At 47.1% G+C, this 19,594-nt stretch overlaps 1 protein-coding gene across 2 annotated transcripts in view; it reads left to right on the top strand.

The window, feature by feature from the left end:
• Nucleotides 1–19,594, top strand: part of EMILIN2 (elastin microfibril interfacer 2) — a 67,287-nt gene that overhangs the window by 33,559 nt on the left and 14,134 nt on the right. For both annotated transcript variants that reach the window (XM_054460452.2, XM_054460453.2), the window contains exons 3-4: nt 4,583–4,758; nt 10,149–12,074. In XM_054460452.2, coding sequence (XP_054316427.1) covers nt 4,583–4,758; nt 10,149–12,074 — 2,102 coding nt within the window. The remainder of the gene's footprint in view (nt 1–4,582; nt 4,759–10,148; nt 12,075–19,594) is intronic.

Below are 19,594 nucleotides of genomic sequence, written 5' to 3'. Positions count from 1 at the left end.
AAGGAGACTTGGCTGGAATCAGGGAGAGTTCACAGGGGCGAGGCGGCAGGGCGACAGGCCCAGGGTTACAGCCCCAAGGACCGCCCCCACCCATACCCAAGTCAGCTGTGGACGGGGCTCTCCAGAGGGCTGGGGCACTATCACAGTCACAGCCAAGGCTGGGAAGGGAGCCAGGGCTGCAGCCGAGTCCGCCCCTCCAGCGCTGCCTAGCCCCGCCGCCTTAACTTTTCCTCTGGCCGCGGGTCCCTCGGCTTGGCCACCCCCATGCTGTAGTTAGTTGACTAATTTTGTATGGAGTGAGCATCTCCCGTGTGCTCACAGCCCAGGGGCCCCTGGGGGGATGCTTGGGCCGCCTGCCTCTGCTTCATGTCCCCTGCCTGGTCCTCTGGCTCCCAGGCCTAGTAGGAGGGTGGCCGATTCCCTGAAGGGAGGAAGTGGATCCTGGGTCTGGGGCTTCTCCACTTTGGCTGCACTTGACAATGACTTGGGGACTTTTAGAAAGGTACGAGCACCCTCCACCAATTAAGGTACAATTTTGCAGAAAATTCCTTGGCATTTTCTAAAGCTCACTAGCTATTTTCCTGCAGTGCCTTGAGTGATGAAGAGGGTGACCCAGAATCCTCCTTTGTTGCTCCTCTAGGGAACCTTCTAGCTGGCTATTGCCTTAGTGGGAACCCCTTTCTGCTGGGAAAATCCCAGTAGGGATTTGGGATTGGACAACTCTTTCATCTCCCCCTCCCACTGAGCTCCCAACTGAGCCCAAGGGCTGACTAGCAGGGCCCAAGGCCACCTCTGAGATCCAGCTTTGTCATCATCATGCGACATCCCTAGGGAGCTTTCCCACCGCAGGAGGTGGCTGCTGATGGATTCCAACTGTTGATGCCAGCCAGGAAGGCCTTTTCCCCACGCTAGGCTTGAAAACTTGTCAGGAGCACCTCAACCTGAACTCCCTTGGCCAGAAACTCAACAGCAGGCAGATTAGACGCCGAGCAGGAGTGGGGAACATGTGTAGAGTGGGAGGGGTGGGGGCTCCAGGCTCCAGGGAACTTTCCTACATTAGGAGCTGGGGAGCTGGCCCCAAAATAAAATTGCCTTGAAAGAAAAGAACAAAGTGTGTTGGCACAGCAAGGCCTTTCTTCTGCTCTGGGGCGTGACAGAGGTCACAGCCCCCTGCTGGGCTGGAGTGGGGGCCGTTCCTCTTCAATGGGCACAGGAGTGTGCTCTGCATGGCCTGGCTCAGCCTCCTCGGAGATGGCTTCATGCAGGCCTGGGCCGTCATCTCCTGGCAGATGAACAAAACCTGAGAGCAAACACATTTCACATTCAGTCTGAATGCTCAGAGGAACCACGTTTTTCTGAGATTACACATTCTTCCAGCATTATGCTCTACTTGAGAACGCAAAACAATCCAGTGCAGTGATGCCTTCTTCCCTTTTTACATTTTCAAGGACCAACAGAGGACTCCTGCTAGGTGGTGGTGGGGACCGAGGGCTGGTATGTACCTGGCCACGGGTGGGATGCTCAGGAATGGGTTGGCCAAAGTGGGGGTTGCCTACCTTCTTACCCAGCCCTTAGGGCCTTCTGGAACATCTCCAGGTGGGGCTGCCTCCTCAAATATAAGGCATCGCCCGAGAGAATGGCTGTTTGTGTGGGGTGCAGGGAGGATGCTTGGGTTTAATGGCCCTGCCCCTTCCAGGCTGTTTGAACTTGGACAAGTCACTTAACCCCATGAGACTCTTTTTTCTCACTTGTGAAAAGGGGAAAATGTATAGTAGGGCCTTGTTGGAGGTGGACAGCAATAAGAGAAGGAAGAGCCTGGAAGGAAGGTCTTTCCTCTCCTCATCCTCCCAACCGCCCGAGCAGCCCTTGTTTTTCCATTTTACTATCAGGCTTCCTCTTCAGTTTTTCTTGGAAAAGGCTCTCTGGAGCTTTCTAACATCTGCATGCCTGGCTGCCACCCCAGACCCCTTAAATCGGAACCTCTGAGGGTGAGACCCAGGCGTGGGTATTTTTTCACAGTTTCCTTGGTGATTCTGATGGCTCAGGCTAAGAACCACTGCCCTAAAGACCAAGGCAAACAGGCTGGGTGTGGTGGCTCATGCCTGTAATCCCAGCACTTTGAGGTTGGGGGATCACTTGAGGCCATGGGCTCGAGACCAGCCTGGGCAACCTAGTGAGACCCTATCTCTTAAAAAAATTTTTTTAAATTGGCTGGGCACAGTGGCTCACACCTGTAATCCCAGCACTTTGGGGGCTAAAGGGTGGGTAGATCACCTGAGGTCAGGAGTTCAAGACCAGCCCGGCCAACATGGTGAAACCCTGTCTTTACTAAAAATACAAAAAACAGCCAGGCATGGTGGCGGGCGCCTGTAATCCCAGCTACCTGGGAGCCTGAGGCAGGCGAATCGCTTGAACCCGGGAGGCAGAGGTTGCAGTGAGCTGAGATTGTGCCATTGTACTCCAGCCTGGGCAACAAGAGTGAAACTCCATCTCAAAAAAAAAAATATTACCCAGGCATGGTGGCTGTAATCTCAGCATTTTGGGAGGCCAAGGTGGGAGGATCACTTGAGCCCAGGAGTTTGAGGTTGCAGAGTACCATGATTGTACCACTGCACTCCAGCCTGGGCAACCAAGTGATACTTATCTCTGCAAAACAAAAAACACAACAAAAACCAAAGGAAACAGGGACAGTGGAAGGTGCTAGGAAGTCTAATGGGCTTGGCGGGTCCTAGCTGTCAGCAGGGCCATCTTGGGATTCTGCAGGGTGCCTGGCCAGTCCCAGCGGGGTGGATCCTATACCCAGAGTGTAATTGTCAGGGTGTGACCCTCGGGGAGGATGTCAAAGGTCCAGCACATGTCAAAGGTCCAGCACATGATTTGTGCTTTCCTCAGGGAGGTAACTTTGAAGTCCACCTGCCACAGGGCTGGTGCTTGGGAGGGAGTTGCTTTGCTGGGTAACCCCGCTGCTGCTATTGTCCCGCCTCCCCCATGGGCAGCTCTCAGCAACCCTGAAAAAGTGACACTCAGCATGTTGCTTTCTGGGAATTGGCTCAAGAAGAAGGCCAGCTGCTGGTGCTGGTGTAAGAAACGAAGAGGAGCTGAAGAGCTTCAAGAGAGATGATTTGCAAGGCAGGAAATCACAATTGGGCTGAAGTAGGGAGGCCCCATCCTGTGTGGCTGTGGCTTTTGCCTGTGCTGTGAGCAGGGGCCGCTGCGGGGGCTGAACTCCTGGCTCCATCCCTGGTGAGCCCGGGACTGCAGGGCTGTCAAAGTCTGTTGTGGGTCCAGGCCCAGTCTTGAGTCTGGAGGACTTTCCAGCTCACTGCAAAGCTCTCTGTGTGATATCCCAAGGCATGAGGGAATGTGCACTGTCAACAGGACTTGTTGAGAGCTTCCAGTTCTGCTTCCTGATTTCTGCCATTGACAGTATGAACCAGGGCATCTTTGTAAAAAGTGGACACAAATAGTGTGAGCTGCCATCTGCAAAAGCTGGTGGCTACCTTTGCTAGCATCGGGAAAGGGAGGTGCAGTGGTAAACATGATGGAGAGCAGGGTGCCAGGGATGTTTCTTTCTTTCTTTTTATTTTTTTGAGTTGGAGTCTTGCTCTGTCACCCAGGCTGGAGTGCAGTGGTGCGATCTCGGCTCACTGCAAGCTCCATCTCCCGGGTTCACGCCATTCTCCTGCCTCAGCCTCCCGAGGAGCTGGGACTACAGGCGCACACCATCATGCCTGGCTAACGCTTTTGTATTTTTAGTAGAGACGGGGTTTCACCGTGTTAGCCAGGATGGTCTCGATCTCCTGACCTCGTGATCCACCTGCCTCGGCCTCCCAAAGTGCTGGGATTACAGGCGTGAGCCACCACGCCCAGCCTCTTTTTCTTTTTTTTTTGAGACAGTCTCTCTGTGTCTCCCCGGCTGGAGTGCAATGGCGTGATCTCGGCTCACTGCAACCTCCGCCTTCTGGATTCAAACAATTCTCGTGCCTCAGCGGTAGCTGGGACTACAGGCATGTGCCACAACACCTGGCTAAGTTTTGTATTTTTTTTAGAGACTAGATTTCACCATGTTGGCCAGGCTGGTCTCGAACTTCTGGCCTCAAGTGATCTGCTGGCCTCGGCCTCCCAAAGTGCTGGGATTACAGGCATGAGCCACTGTGCCTGGCCAGGAATATTTCTTTAAAACACAAAACAAAACAATCTCTAGTGACACCTGAAACAAATCCCCACAAACTGAATTGTAGAACAGAAGTTTGGTGAAACAAAAGCTCAGTTTGGGGGCTGAAAAGTATCCTTCTCAAATGGGAGTCTTGGTGGAGATTTTCTAAGCTGTGTGTTCCCCTTGCTGGGAAACGGGTGCTCAGGGCAGGTGGAGGATTGGGGAGTCCCTGCCTTCCTGAGGCTGATCTGAGTTAGGCTGAACCCCCCAGCCAGATCTGGACCGAGGAGACCAACATCCCCTCTGGGCCAGCTTGGAGAGCAGGCAGGGTCCTGCGTGCCCTGAATCCTCTTTATTTGGGTCTAGCACCGGAAGTTGCTTGTAACGGCAGCCAATAAAGAGAGATGCCATCCCTTCTGTCCACAGGTATCGAGTGAACTTCAGACCTAGATATGTCACTAGGTATAAGACAGTGACACAGTTGGAATGGAGGTGCTGTCCTGGCTTTAGAGGGGGAGATTGCCAAGAAGGTCCCAAAGACCCCGTGAAGACCCTCCACCCCACGCCGGCTCGGCCTCGAAACAGCTTGAAGAAAGCCACAGGTAACTTCTTATTTGTGCTATTATGTATGGCCACCTTTAATATTTCCGGTGCTCCTTCAAACAACAGGATTTGTGCTTTACAATGGTGAGCTTTGAATGGCCTTCGAATAACACACGTAGATACCTGCAGTAGCCACATGTGACAAATTTATTCTCAGGAGCAGTAGCAATTGTAAGACAAACTTCCTTGCAAGTAAATTGCTTTGCTAGGGCCAGCTTGTTGTGAAAGCCAATGGCTTAAACATCAGGGTAGGAAATGCCAGTGGGTTCAGACTTGTGTCACCTGGAGGCACAGCTGTAAAGAGATTCAGATGTAATGATGTACTGTTTGTTTTTACTTGCGCCCATACATCTGAATTTAGGGGGGTTAAAACTGTTTTTTATGTTTTATTTTTTTTGAGATGGAGTCTCACTCTGTCGCCCAGGCTGGAGTGCAGTGGCACAATCTCGGTTCACTGCAACCTCTGCCTACCTGGTTCAAGCAATTCTCCTGCCTCAGCCTCTGAGTAGCTGGGATTACAGGCGCCTGCCACCACGCCCGGCTGATTTTTGTACTTTTGGTAGAGATGGGGTTTCACCATGTTGGCCAGGCTGGTTTCAAACTCCTGACCTCAGGTGATCTGCCCACCTCGGCCTCCCAAAGTGCTGGGATTACAGGCGTGAGCCACTGTGCCCTGCCATCACTTCATCTTTTTAAGTTCAGTCACAATAAATGCAGCCTAGGTTTTCTTATGAAATTAGATGCTTAAATGATTATATTTTGCCATGAGGTGTTCTCAGTTTTGAAACTCGTAGTTCTTCCCAACATTGTCTGTAAAAATAGATTTTAAAATGACTTTTTAACTACAAAAGTAATGCACATCAATTAAAGAATGTTTATAAAATATAGGAAACATATTTAAGGATACATAATCTCATGACTAAATGAGAACTACTGTTGACATTTTGTTATAGAACCTTACTCTCTTTCCTATGTCTGTACATTCATTTTGTTAAAGAGAAATTCATTTATCTAACAAATATTTGTTGAACTTCTATATCTGTCAGGCTCTATACTGGGTACTTGGAATAAGTGAGAGAAAAGGCAGACAGAGTCCCTGACTTCATGGAAGGCAGACATTAGAGAGTAATTACAATAATTCATGACAGATACTGGGATGGGGGGAACATGACATGGGGGCTGGTGGATTGTAATAGTTTATTTTTGTTTTGTTTCATTTTAGTTTTTGTTTGACAGAAGTTTGCATATTGTAGTTTAATAAGTTGAATAGCTTTATAAGGACTAATAGGAAAAACAATGACCACCCTGAAACCCTTTTTCTCATTTTCCCTTCCCATGGGTAGTACTTTAAACTCTTCAGATGAATCTTTTGGAATTTACCTCCATATCTATTGGTTTTTCATTATGGAAGGTGAGAATTTAACTCCCTTTCATCCACTCCTCAACACATGGCTCCTATCCCCCCATCCCTTCCATACAGTTAGACCATATTCTTTATTTACTCAGTTTTAATGTTTACATTGTAGTAACTATGTAGATAATGTTTACAGCTGAGCCATGTGGTGTACTATGGATAGATTTTCTTTCATACACAGCTTTTTGATTCCTTAAAGTTAAATCATTGTCTTATGTTTTTCCTTTGTTTGGTTTTCTCTTTTTATTGCTATTTCAACCCAACTCTTCTCTGGCTTTCTAAATGTCCCCTCCATATGTTCAGACACAGCAGTTTTATCTTCTTGAAGAAGTCTCCCTTGAGCCTTCTCACTTGCCCTACCTGGACGCGGGACATCCTCTTTTCCTGTCATCACCCGAGGATCTTAATTTGCCCCTCTCCTGTTGAATTCCCTGTTTCCTGTGTCCCCTGCTCCCTCTTTCTTGGCTTATTCCCTTGCTTTGCTTGAGCATGTCCTTTAGTAGCTTCATGAGACAATTACATGGGAAGCAAACTTTTTACCACTTTATAGTATGAAAACTATTTTTTATTCTAGCTTCAGAAATCTAGGTCAGAAATCACTTTCCTTCAGAATTTTGACAACAGTGCTCAGTTTTTCTCTAGCTTCCAATATTGCTGCTAAAAAAAACACCAAAACTTTTCTGACTCCCAGTTTTTTGTGTGTGACTTGAGTAGGTTTTTTTTGTCTCCCTTCTCCTTTTATTTTGTCCTTTTAGTGGGATTTTAGGAAGGAGTGAAAAGAAATGCTTATCCTCTGATATAGTTTGAATGTTTGTCCCCTCCAAATCTCATGTTGCAATGTGATCTTCAATATGGGAGTTGGGGCATCATGGGAGGTGTTTGGGTCATGGAGGTTGATCCTTCATGAATGGCTTGGTGCCCTCCTTGCAGTAATAAATGAGTTCTTGCTCTGTTAGTACACATGAGAGCTGGTTGGTTGGAAGAGCCTGGCACCTTCTCCCTTCCCTCTTGCTCCCTCTCTTACCATGTGACACACTGGCCCTCTTTTCACCTTCCATCATGAGTAGAAGCTTCCTGAGGTCCTGACCAGAAGCAGTTGCTGACACCATGTTTCTTGTACAGCCTACAAAACTGTGAGCCAAATAAACCTCTTTTCTTCACAAATTACCCAGTCTCAGATATTCCTTTATTTCAACACAGAATGGACAAACATACCCTGAATTCACTGTCATTATAAAAAAAATACTATTTTTGCAACTTTTTCTATTTTGGAGACAGGGTCTTGCTCTGTAACCCAGGCTGGAGTGTAGTGGCATGATTACAGCTCACAACCTTGAACTCCTGGACTCAAGTGATCCTCCCACCTCAGCATCCCAAAGTGCTAGGGTTACAGGCAGAACCACTGCACTCGACCTGGAACTTATTTTTTATTGAATAACCTATAATGGACAACCTTCCATGTCATGAAATATTCTACAATACCACTTAATGGCTTGAGAGAATGTGAGTTATTGAACACCATCCTCTACTGTTGGTCACTTAGGTTGTTTGTAATTTTTCACTATTATAGATAATATATGAATATGCATCTTTTCCTATTAAATTTTTGCACTCATTTCTGATTATTCACTAGAATAAATTTCTTGAAGTGTAATTTTAGGGTCAAAAGATTCTGAGTATTTTGATACATGTTGCCAAATTATCCTTTGAAAAAAATGCAATTTGCACAGTCACCATGGTATATGAGCAAAGCATTTCCTTACATCCTCAATCTTCCCCCTTTTGCCGCCCTTTGTTTTTATTTCCTTTGCTTAGAATAGCATTCCACTTGCTTATGATTCAGTAACTTGTTTTTTTCTTTAGTGTCTTAAGAGAATAACGGCTGGGCACGGTGGCTCACGTCTGTAATCCCAGCACTTTGGGAGGCCGAGGCGGGTGGATCATGAGGTCAGGAGATCGAGACCATCCTGGCTAACACAGTGAAACCCCATCTCTACTAAAAATACAAAAAATTAGCCGGGCATGGTGGCAGGCGTCTGTAGTCCCAGCTACTCAGGAGGCTGAGGCAGGAGAATGGCGTGAACCTGGGAGGCAGAGCTTGCAGTGAGCCGAGATCGCACCACTGCACTCCAGCCTAGGCAACAGAGGGAGACTCTGTCTCAAAAAAAAAAAAAAAAAAAAGAGAATAAATATTTCAGTAAAGAAAACAAGGTGTTCTTTGTAGTTCTCTGCAAAAAGAAAGATTCTTGGGGATTTGGATATCTGAATTTCAGATTTGGTTTTACCACTAACTTGATTTTAATAAATAATAGCTGCTATTATGAGCTTGTACAAAAGTTCAGAGGAGGAAAAAACAATGATTGTTGAATTCAAATATCTACAACATTCTAAATTAATTTCCAATGTTTTCCAGTGTAATATATTAATGCATTTTATTTAATTGCAACCTATGTTGTGTTTGACTTCTTCCACTTTATATGTCTCACTATAGTTGCCAGGTTTGTCAGTGTTAACCTCTTTCAGTATTTCTTTCTTTCTTTTTCTTTTTCTTTTTGTTTCTTTCTCTTTTTTTTTTTTGAGACAGGGTCTCTCTCTGTTGCCCATACTGGAGTACAGCGGCACTACCTTGGCTCACTGCAACCTCCGCCTCCTGGGTTCAAGCGATTTTTCTGCCTCAGCCTCCCTAGTAGCTGGGATTATAGGCACCCGCCACCACACCTGGCTGATTTTTGTATTTTTAGTAGAGATGGTGTTTTGCCATGTTGGCCAGGCTGGTCTCGAACTCCTATCCTCAAGCAATCCACCCGCCTCAGCCTTCCAAAGTGCTAGGACTACAGGCATGAGCCATCATGCCCAGGCGCAGTATTTCTTGTATCCTGTTGTACTCAGGCCATAGTTCGTTTCTTATTGTCCTATTGCTGCAGGTTTCAATAGTCTCCTTTTTATTTACCTCTATGTCTATCAATTTATCTTCATTTTATGACTCATCACTATCATTCCCCCCTTATTATTAAAAATTAATAATTGTTTCTTTCTTTTGGATTTTTTCCTTGGTGTTTTCTCAAAATAAGATTACCCAAAATTCAATGTTTGTATTCTTCTTCTTTTTTTCTTTTTTTTTTTTTTTTTAAAGATATAGGGTCTTGCTATATTGCCCAGGATGCCCTTGAACTCCTGGGCTCACACCATCCTCCTGCCTCCCTAGTAACTGAGACTACAGGCACACACCACCTCCCTGACCAACTTTCAATATTTGCATTCTTTGACATAGTGAATCTTACTATATGTGGTCAGACGGTGCTGTTGCTAGGAGACACTGATGAATAGTTGCTTCATCTCTGTTGCTTTTTGTCTCCCAAACTGCAAGCAGGGCTAAACAATGTCTATGAGACTCTTCGAGCACAGAGATGTTAATGAAAGTAAAGGACAAAACATTCAGGCACTGCTTTGAGGATAACATCAGATGGTATGATATCATATGATATCACCATCCAACAGCTAATGGGTGGATCTTGCTAAAGTGGTTTCTTGTGGTTTTACTGTATGCAGTCAACTCTTGGGGTGTGGCTGCAGTTCACTAATATGGGAATGAAGCGTTCATATGATAAAGCAGATAATGAATATTTCCCCTCAGGGTGAAAGAGACCATTGGTTATCTAATAGGTGCCATACACGTATTATTTTAACAGCTCTAGGAGCTGTTCTTCTTTATAGATGAGAGGATTTTAGTTCACGGAAGTTAGTTAACTTGCTCAAGGACAAACAGTAAATAGCAGAGCCAGAATGCAAGTAGAGGTCTATTTGACTACAAAGCCCATACTCTTTTCTACTGTACCACAGTACTTACCTACAATTGTGTAGTGACCTGTAAGTGAAGGTATACATGTATTTTGTAGGTACCTTGTTTATTGTCTTGGCAGAATCTGGCTAAAGGTAGAAAATGTTCATTCATGTCCAACTTTATCTTTGTAACAGATAATGAACCCAGCCAATTCTCAGAGCCCAAGAAGACTTTGTCCCCAACTGGTACAGCACAACCAAGCTGGGGGGTAGATCCAAAAGAGGGGCCTCAGGAACTTCAGGAAAAGAAGATACAGGTGCTAGAGGAGAAGGTTCTTCGACTCACAAGGACAGTTCTTGACCTCCAGTCTTCCCTTGCTGGAGTGAGTGAAAATCTCAAACATGCCACTCAGGATGATGCCAGTAAAACACGGGCACCAGGGCTCAGCAGCCAGCACCCCATGCCTGACACCACTGTTAGTGGAGACACAGAAACGGGCCGGAGTCCTGGTGTCTTCAACACTAAGGAATCTGGCGTGAAGGACATCAAGTCTGAATTGGCTGAAGTCAAAGATACTCTAAAGAACAAAAGTGACAAGCTGGAAGAGCTGGATGGAAAAGTGAAGGGCTACGAAGGGCAGCTCAGACAGCTCCAGGAAGCAGCCCAGGGCCCGACGGTGACCATGACAACCAACGAACTCTACCAAGCCTATGTGGACAGTAAGATCGACGCCCTGAGAGAGGAGCTCATAGAGGGCATGGACAGAAAGCTGGCTGACCTGAAAAACTCATGTGAGTACAAGCTCACTGGCCTCCCGCAGCAGTGTGATGACTATGGGAGCAGCTACCTGGGAGTGATAGAGCTCATAGGGGAGAAGGAAACAAGCCTGAGAAAAGAAATAAATAACCTCCGAGCCCGGCTACAGGAGCCTTCAGCCCAGGCAAATTGCTGCGACAGTGAAAAGAATGGTGACATTGGTCAACAGATCAAAACATTGGACCAGAAAATTGAGAGAGTTGCTGAAGCCACCAGAATGCTGAATGGAAGACTGGACAATGAGTTTGACCGCCTTATAGTTCCAGAGCCAGATGTGGATTTTGATGCAAAATGGAATGAACTCGATGCAAGGATCAACGTGACGGAGAAGAACGCTGAAGAACATTGCTTTTACATTGAGGAAACCCTTCGGGGGACCATTAATGGAGAGGTGGGTGACTTGAAGCAGCTTGTTGATCAGAAAATACAGTCTCTGGAAGACCGTCTGGGGAGCGTTCTCCTACAGATGGCCAACAACACTGGTGCAGAGCTCAGTCCCCCAGGGGCAGCAGCCCTGCCAGGAGTGTCAGGGTCAGGAGGTGAACGGGTCATGATGGAATTAAACCACCTGAAGGACAAAGTTCAAGTTGTTGAAGACATTTGCCTGCAGAACATCCAGGGAAAGCCTCATGGGATGGAAGGTGCCTTGCCAAACAGGGAAGACCGCACCGTACGCGACAGCCTGCACCTTTTGAAATCTCTCAACGACACGATGCACAGGAAGTTTCGAGAAACTGAACGAACCATCCAGAAACTTCAACAGGATTTTAGTTTTCTTTATTCTCAATTAAACCACACAGAAAATGATGTGACTCGTCTTCAGAAGGAAATGAGCAATTGTAGAGCAGGTGAAAATGCTGGCATGGGTGGGTTCACTAAGGTGGATGAGCAAGAAAGGACAGTGGACACCCTGCCATCCCCCCAGCACCCCATGGCTCATTGCTGCAGTCAGCTGGAGGAGAGGTGGCAGAGGTTGCAGAGCCAGGTCATCTCGGAGCTGGATGCTTGTAAGGAAAGCACGCAGGGGGTCCAGAGGGAGGTCTCCATGGTGGAGGGCAGGGTGTCTCATATGGAGAAAACTTGCAGCAAGCTGGACTCTATCTCAGGAAATCTTCAGAGGATCAAGGAGGGGCTCAACAAGCATGTCAGCAGCCTGTGGAACTGTGTCAGGCAGATGAACGGAACACTCAGGTCGCATTCCAGAGACATTTCTGGCCTGAAGAATTCAGTCCAGCAGTTCTACAGCCACGTCTTCCAGATTTCTACTGATTTGCAAGATCTGGTCAAATTTCAACCATCAGCAAGTGAGTTGAATCTTACAATTCTATTTGTTGTATTTCTTTGCAGCACGCAACAACATTTTTAAAATAATTTTTTGTTCATTTTTGATATTGTTGAAACTTCATCAGGTAAAAATGTGACAGTATTATGCTAGATTTTGGACAATTCACGGAATGAAGTAAATGCCATCAGTCCTACCCAAATGTGGTTCATAGATTGGTGCCTGAATCATTTGGTGCTGAGTAGCAATGAGATAAATATATATTCTCAGTGTTAGTATTTAGGAACTTCTAAAATAATTTGACAGACTGGTCGCAGTGGCTCATGCCTGTAATCCCAGCACTCTGGGAGTCAAAGGAGGGTGGATCACCGAGGTCAGGCATTCGAGATTAACCTGGCCAACATGGCGAAAATCCATCCCTACTAAAAATACAAAAATTAGCTGGGTGTGGTGGCACACGCCTGTAGTCCCAGCTAGTCGGGAGGATGAGGTGGGAGAATTGCTTGAACCTGGGAAGCAGAGGTTACGGTGAGCCGAGATCGCCTCACTGCACTCCAGCCTGGGCAACAGAGTGAGGCTCCATCTCAAATAAACAAACAAACAACATTGCAGTATTTAAGCACATGATCTATGTATTTTACAAAAATATCAGTTCACAACACATTGAAAATAAAAAAGGGAAACTGGTTCTTCCCACAGACAGATGGCAAAGTATTATCTGTAGAATCAGGTTGGTGAGCTCAGAGTTGGGGTCAGATTTTTGGCCTAACAGCTTGGGGCAGTGGGTGTTGTCCTCTCTTCTACCTAGGGAGTCTCCTACGTACCTCTCTTCAAGCATCACTTTTTATCTGTGTCATTATAATCTTCAGGGCTTAGCTGATGGCAGATAGGATGCTGTCATATTTGTTTCCAGACACAGACAGGACCGTGGATGAGAGCGGTTTAGGGGCAGGAACTACCTAAAGCTCCATAGTGCCTGCATCCAGGAAGCTCAGCAGTAGTGCTGAGAGCAATGCTGGCTACACCTTAGGCACTCAACAAATGTTTGTTGAATGAATGAATGTGAATGAATGAATAATGTATGTAATAAGATTTTTTTGTTACTTGGGGGTGTTAAACACAGCCTCCTCAAAGGACAGAGCTTCTCTTGTACCTGGGTTTGTACTCTGAGACAGCCTCAGACATGAGCCAGCCTTCTCTAGTTGGAGTCTGGGTGTGAAAGGAAGGAAGAGGGAGCTCGTGTTTTTGAACACTTTCTATGTACAGCACTGGCTTAGTCCCTTCAGGGGGACTGAATCCCATCACGGCCTCACAGAAAGGCTGTTTTCCAACAGGGAAAATGTGCCCAAAGTCATGTGGCTGTTCAGTGGGGGAGCCAGGATGGGAACCAGGCCAGGCTGCATCCAAGAATTATTTTCTTCCAGTCCAGCCACGATGACTGTGTGTCTCCCAGAACTGAGTGCAGACTTACTTGGTCCGCGGGGACTTGTTGAGGGGCCTGCTTTGTGCTAGAAGGAGCCTATTTCCTGACCTCCCCCTCCTTGTTTTCTTTTCTCCCATCCTTGCCTTTGGGACTTTTACCTCCCCGACCTGGTTCCGCTCTGGGTGACACAGGCCCTTGCACAAGGAACTGAGATTTCATGGCCTCTGTGAGCCTTGGGATTTTATGATCAAGTCCCAGAGGAGACATAAAACCCAAGGCAGGGCAGGCTAGAACATGGGAAGCAAGCGAGCTCTGGCTTGGTCAGGGAGAGCCAGGGCCAGGTCCTGGCAGCTCAGGAGGGTGGAGAGGGTCCGAGGTAGGTGGGAAAATGCCCTGGATGTCCCCAGAGCACTGTGCTTATCTTGCAGATGACGAGTCACCTAGGCCCAGGAGGACCAGGAATCTGGCCCCCACCCGAGTGTCCAGCCCACTGCACCTCACTATTTATAACCCAGCCCCTCCCCCACTCCAGGGCCACTCAGCTCCTCTATCTCTGGAATGTTGAGTAGAGGTCACGAGAACATGTATGTGTTCATAAAATGATTGTCCCTTGTGGTGACAATGCTGTCTGGTCTGTGTCTTACGATAACAGATTGAATCAGATATTTCCAGTTGATTTGGAACTCCCTGGTGGCGTGGGAAGCTGTGTTAACATTTTCACATTTGTCTGTTGCAGTAGGAGTTGGGGGGTGAATCCTTTTAAAAGAGAATGTGCCATACAAAACATTATCCCTTTGGACTGAACTCATTGTGGTGAGTGTAGACTGCATGGAGTTTTGAGAATTTCATTGATTGGAAAAGAGCCAGAAATAAACAAGCAGATCCTCCTCTGCCCTTGTCTAGCATCCAGGTCTAGGAGACCTGGAACCTGAGTATCAGAGGTGCATGGGAGAATCTGGAGCTAAGATCACAATGAAAGTGACATGTCAATCAGTTAAAAGTCAACAGAATGTTTATTGAGTGCCTACGATGTGCAAGGTTCTTGGGGTACCTGGAGATAAGTAGGCATAATCCATACTCTAAAGCATTTGCAATCACAGTGGGAAAGAGACTCACAGGTCTGCAGAGAGATGAATGAGATTGTCTGTGGCATAGCGGTTTATCCCTTTAGTTCATAAGCTCTTATTGAGCCCCTATTATGTGGTAGGTAATGGCTGGGTGGGGGAGTATGTGGATAAAAGACAGTCTGATGGGGAAACAAGCAGACAGATGGTCACAGGAATGGGGTGTGCATGAGCCACCTTGAGTGTTCAGAGAAGCACCCACAGTGGAAGTCAGGGAGGGATTCTCAGGAGAGAGCCCTGAGCTGAGCCCTCAGTGTAGGTATTTACCGAGCAGAGTACAGAGGCTGATGGGGTGAGGAATAAAGTGAGATGAGAGAAGCTTCCAAGGGGAGGTGTTACTGGATCTGATTGAGGGATGGGTGGGATTCAGAAAGCAGGAGGGGAAGACATTGTGGATTAGCTATTTATTGCTTTATAACAACCCATTCCAAATCTTGCTGGCTTAAAACAACAAAGATGTATTAGTTTCCATTATTCTGTAGGTCAGGAACCCCGGCAGGGCTTGGCTCAGCGGTTCTTCTGCTCTATGTGGCATCAGCTTGAGTCGCCCACTCAGCTGCATTCAGCTTGCGGTTGACTGGAAGGTCTGTGAAGACTCGGTCATATGTCTGGTGCCTCGGTGCTCCTCCACCTGGCCCCTATCTCCATGTGGCCAGCCTGGACTTCCTCACAGCATGGCGGTCTCAAGTAGTAAGATTATGGTGACTGTCAAGGGAAAGTGGAAGCTGCTGGGCCTCCCACAGGCTAGCCCAGAGCTGGAGTGGCATCACTGCCGCCACATTCTTTTGTCAAAGCAGGTCTGCTCTTGAAGGGTGATGTGGCTGGTATGTTTGGGGAGGGAAGGGAGTTTAATGGTGGTCATGATATCTACCACAGTGAGCACAGGTCCAGAGGTGAAGATGTGTGATGGTTTTGGACCAGTAAGCAGATTGCCAGACCAGGAACACACACTGTGGTGTTTCTACTCAGCCTGTTGCCCTCTTCACAGATCCTGTTTCCTTTGGAAGCATCACTGAGGTGAGGCTGAATTATCCAAGAAGCAGCCAATAGGGGAGAAGAAGGGGCTTCAGCTGATGCTTAAATAGATCCAAGTCTCTTTCATATCCTTCTGTTAAGGGCATATATATATAGCATAGGTATATATTGCATATATATAATGAATAAATAAATATATACAGATAATTTTTTTTTGAGATGGAGTCTCCCTCTGTCGCTGGGGCTGGAGTGCAGTGGCGTGATCTTGGCTCACTGCAACCTCTGCCTCCCAGGTTCAAGTGATTCTCCTGCCTCAGCCTCCCAAGTATCTGGGATTATAGGTGCCTGCCACCACATCCAGCTAATTTTTGTATTTTTAGTAGAGACAAGGTTTCACCATGTTGGTCAGGCTGGTCTTGAACTCCCGACCTCAGGTGATCCACCCACCTCAGCTTCCCAAAGTGCTGGTATTACAAGCATGAGACACTGCGCCTGGCCAGATATGTATATTTGAGACAGGATCTTGCTCTGTCACCCAGGCTAGAGTACAGTGGTGCAATCACAGCTAACTGCAGCCTCAGCTTTCCTAGGTTCAGGTGATCCTCTCACCTCAGCCACCCAGGTAGCTAGTACTACTGGCACGTGCCATCGCGCCCAGCTAATTTTTTGTTATTTATTTATTTATTTTTTTAGAGATGGGTTTCACCATGTTGCCCAGGCTGGTCTCAAACTCTTGGACTCAAGTGATTCGCCTGCCTCAGCCTGGGATTCAGGCATGTGCTGTAATTACATGTGCGGGGAATTACAGGCATGAGCCAGTGTACCTGGACAATTTTTTTTGGAGTTGGGGGTGGGGGGACAAAAGGTCCACAAGTCTGGGCACAGTGGCTCACACCTGTAATCCCAGCACTTTGCGAGGCTCAGACGGGTGTATCGCTTGAGCCCAAGAGTTCAAGACCAGCCTGGGCAACACACGGAGTCCCTGTCTCTACAAAAAATACAAAAAAAAATATATACTTTTGAGAAAATGGTCCAGGCAGAGGGAACAGCATTCTTAAAGGCTATGAGGAAGCTCTTTTGAAAAACCCAGAATACTGGTATGGCCAAGTGTATAAGCAAGGCAGAAGGTCATCAGCAATGAAGTCAAAGCGAGGGTAAGAATGAGATCAGGCAGGCTTTCTAGGCTGTGATAAAGGAGTTGGATTTTAAGTACCATGAGAAACTATTGAAGTATTTTGAGCTGGGGAGTGATTACTTCCGTTGAAATCTCAGCTCATCCATGCTTGTAAACAGTGGAGGATTAACTAGTGTTCTGGACTTGGTAATCACTCAGGAAAATTACCTATTACTTAAACCCTCCATCCCCTAGAATGGATGTTTAATCTATTCATGACTGAACTTTTCTCCCTTTCTCTACCTATAAACCCCCAGGCCTCCAGCCTTGGAAGAGTGAGAGAGCGCCTGTGAACACAGCAGACACAGGGTGAGGGGCCCTGGTGGCTCCGGGGATGCTGTAGGTGGCCACAGGTTTTTTTGTTTTTCTTGCTTTCCCTCTCTTTTTCTTCTTTTTAAAATTAGGGTTCAAATAGACAGTATAAAAAGCCTTAGAAATGGCTGGGCACAGTGGCTCATGCCTGTAATCCCAACACTTTGGGAGGCCAAGGCAGGAGGATCACTTGAGCACAGGAGTTCAAGACCAGCCTGGGCAACACAGTGAGATCCTGTCTGTACAAATTAAAAATTAGCTGGGTGTGGTGGTGTGCACCTGTGGTTCTACCTACTCGAGAGGCTGAGGCAGGAGGATCCCTTGAGCCCAGGAGTCTGAGGCTGCAGTGAGCTATGATCACACCACTTGCACTCCAGCCTGAGCAGTACAGCATAATCCTGTCTCTTTAAAAAAAAAAAAAAAAAAAGCCTAGAGATCTCCCTTTTCAGCATTCACAGCTTCATGTATCTCATGTATCAATAGTTTTTTTGAGCAGAATCTCATCACTTATGAACAAATTAGGTTATAAATGGAAAGGAGGCTCGACGCCCTTTATTCCCTATGCAATGTAGCCACGGAGTTGAGCCCTCCTTCCCAGATGGACTCACTCCCATTTTCACAGGTGCGGGGAGCATCAGGCCTTCACACTCAGCAGGCATCCTCTTTTGTTCCTTTTCCCCAAGTTGCCCAGCCTTACCCCCACTCGAGTCTGAGTGACCCATGAGTGATTCATAGGGAATTACTCACAGGTATCCCCACGAGTGGGGGTGTGTCCTGGCCACAGGGTCTGCCTCCCAGGCACTGGGTGACCAGCAGAGGCTGTCTCCCTGCCTGGGACCCAGGACTGCCCCGGCCTGCAGCCCAGTGGTAGCAGCATGTGGAGAATGGGGCAGCCCACCCTCCCCAGCTGGCTTTAGCTTCCCCTGGCCCCACGCAGAGGCTGAGCCTCAGCTGGACCCCGCCTTCCCACTGTTCCTCTCCCAGTAGAGGAAGGAAGGGGTGCTGGTGGCGAGCAGGAAGGGAAGGCAGAGGGATGTAGCTGTGTGCAGGGGACTTCTCTTTCCAGATGTCACGCTTCCAAGAAGAGACAGCTGGCTTAGATGTCAGCACACTAGAGATAATGGCATCACTTCCTTTTTCTACTTTCCCACCCCTTTCTGCTCATGTCTCTGAGTAATTTTCATCATAGCGTTTCTTTTAGGAGTGCTGCAGGTTTAAGCATACTATTTTTATTGAGTTAAGTTAAGCTATAAGAATGAAAAAGCACAGCCTTCTCAAATAACTATTTAACCAGAAAGCCTGGCCAGGGCACTGCCTGATGCCAACATTCTGACCCCTTTGCCCCAACTCAAAATCAGCTGAGTTTGGGGAGAGTTTAGGCCCAAGGTAGCATGATGGACTTAGAGTTTTATGAACATGTAAAGGCTCAATAAATTGCTTATATTCAGGCCATAGGGAACTCCTGACAACTCGCCCCCTTTATCCTGTAGGCACCAGGTTTCTACGATGCCCTTTGGTTCGTGTAAACCCCAGCTGCTCTACTGCATCTTAGCCTTGAACTTAGAGCTGCAATGTTCTGAGAATGGAGCTTTCCCAGAGCTGCATGCATAAATGCCTCTGGGATCTTTTTAAAAAAAAAAAAAAAAAAAAAAAACTCCTCGGCTCACTCAGGAGATTGCTGCTCAGCAGCAGGGATGAGGTGAGGGCCAGAAATTTGTAATTAAATTTATAACTAAAAAAACCGCTGGCTCTAGTCCTGGAAATTGAAGGAAGGCTACCCCAGAGGCAGAGGAATCTACCCACCCCAGGTAAGCTGTGCCCAAAAAGAAAGAGGAGGCGGCGGGGAAGGAGGACATAGAATGAACCACTGACTGACACTGCGCCACCAATAGAAGTCAGCTTTGTGTGAGCCCACTTACGGACTCGATTCTGTTCCAGTTTTTGAGGTCTCTCCTGGTAGCTTACTCATTTAGCTTTATAGTGAGTCTTAAAATCAAGCAGTATAGATCCTCCTATGCACTCCCATATAAATTTTAGAATCAGCTTGTGAATTTCTTTCTTGCTATTTTATTTTTTTTTCAGCGGAGTCTTGCTCTGTCACCCAGGCTGGAGTGCAGTGGCACAATCTCGGCTCACTGCAACCTCTACCTCCTGGGTTCAAGCAATTCTCCTGCCTCAGCCTCCCGAATAGCTGGGATTACAGGCGCCCACCACCATGCCCCACTAATTTTGTATTTTTAGTAGAGACAGGGTTTCACCATGTTGGCCAAGCTGGTTTCAAACTCCTGACCTCAGGTGATCCATCCACCTCAGCCTCCCAAAGTGCTGGGATTACAGGCGTGAGCCACCGCGCGCGGCCCAGCTTGTGAATTTCTAAAAAAAATTTAAAAATTCCAAGAGCTGCTGATGCTCAGCTGAGTGAGTGCCTTCTCTGTTGGGGTTCTGTGATAGCAAATTACTTTCCAGCTCAAATGTATTGCCACAGATTTTAGCACACATGACTAAAGCTGTATTTATATTTCAACATTCACGAG

Source organism: Pongo pygmaeus, chromosome 17, assembly GCF_028885625.2.
Source record: "Pongo pygmaeus isolate AG05252 chromosome 17, NHGRI_mPonPyg2-v2.0_pri, whole genome shotgun sequence".
Taxonomy (NCBI): Eukaryota; Metazoa; Chordata; class Mammalia; order Primates; family Hominidae; genus Pongo; species Pongo pygmaeus.
Note: the sequence above shows the minus strand (reverse complement) of the source record. Positions and strands in the feature narration are given on the sequence as shown.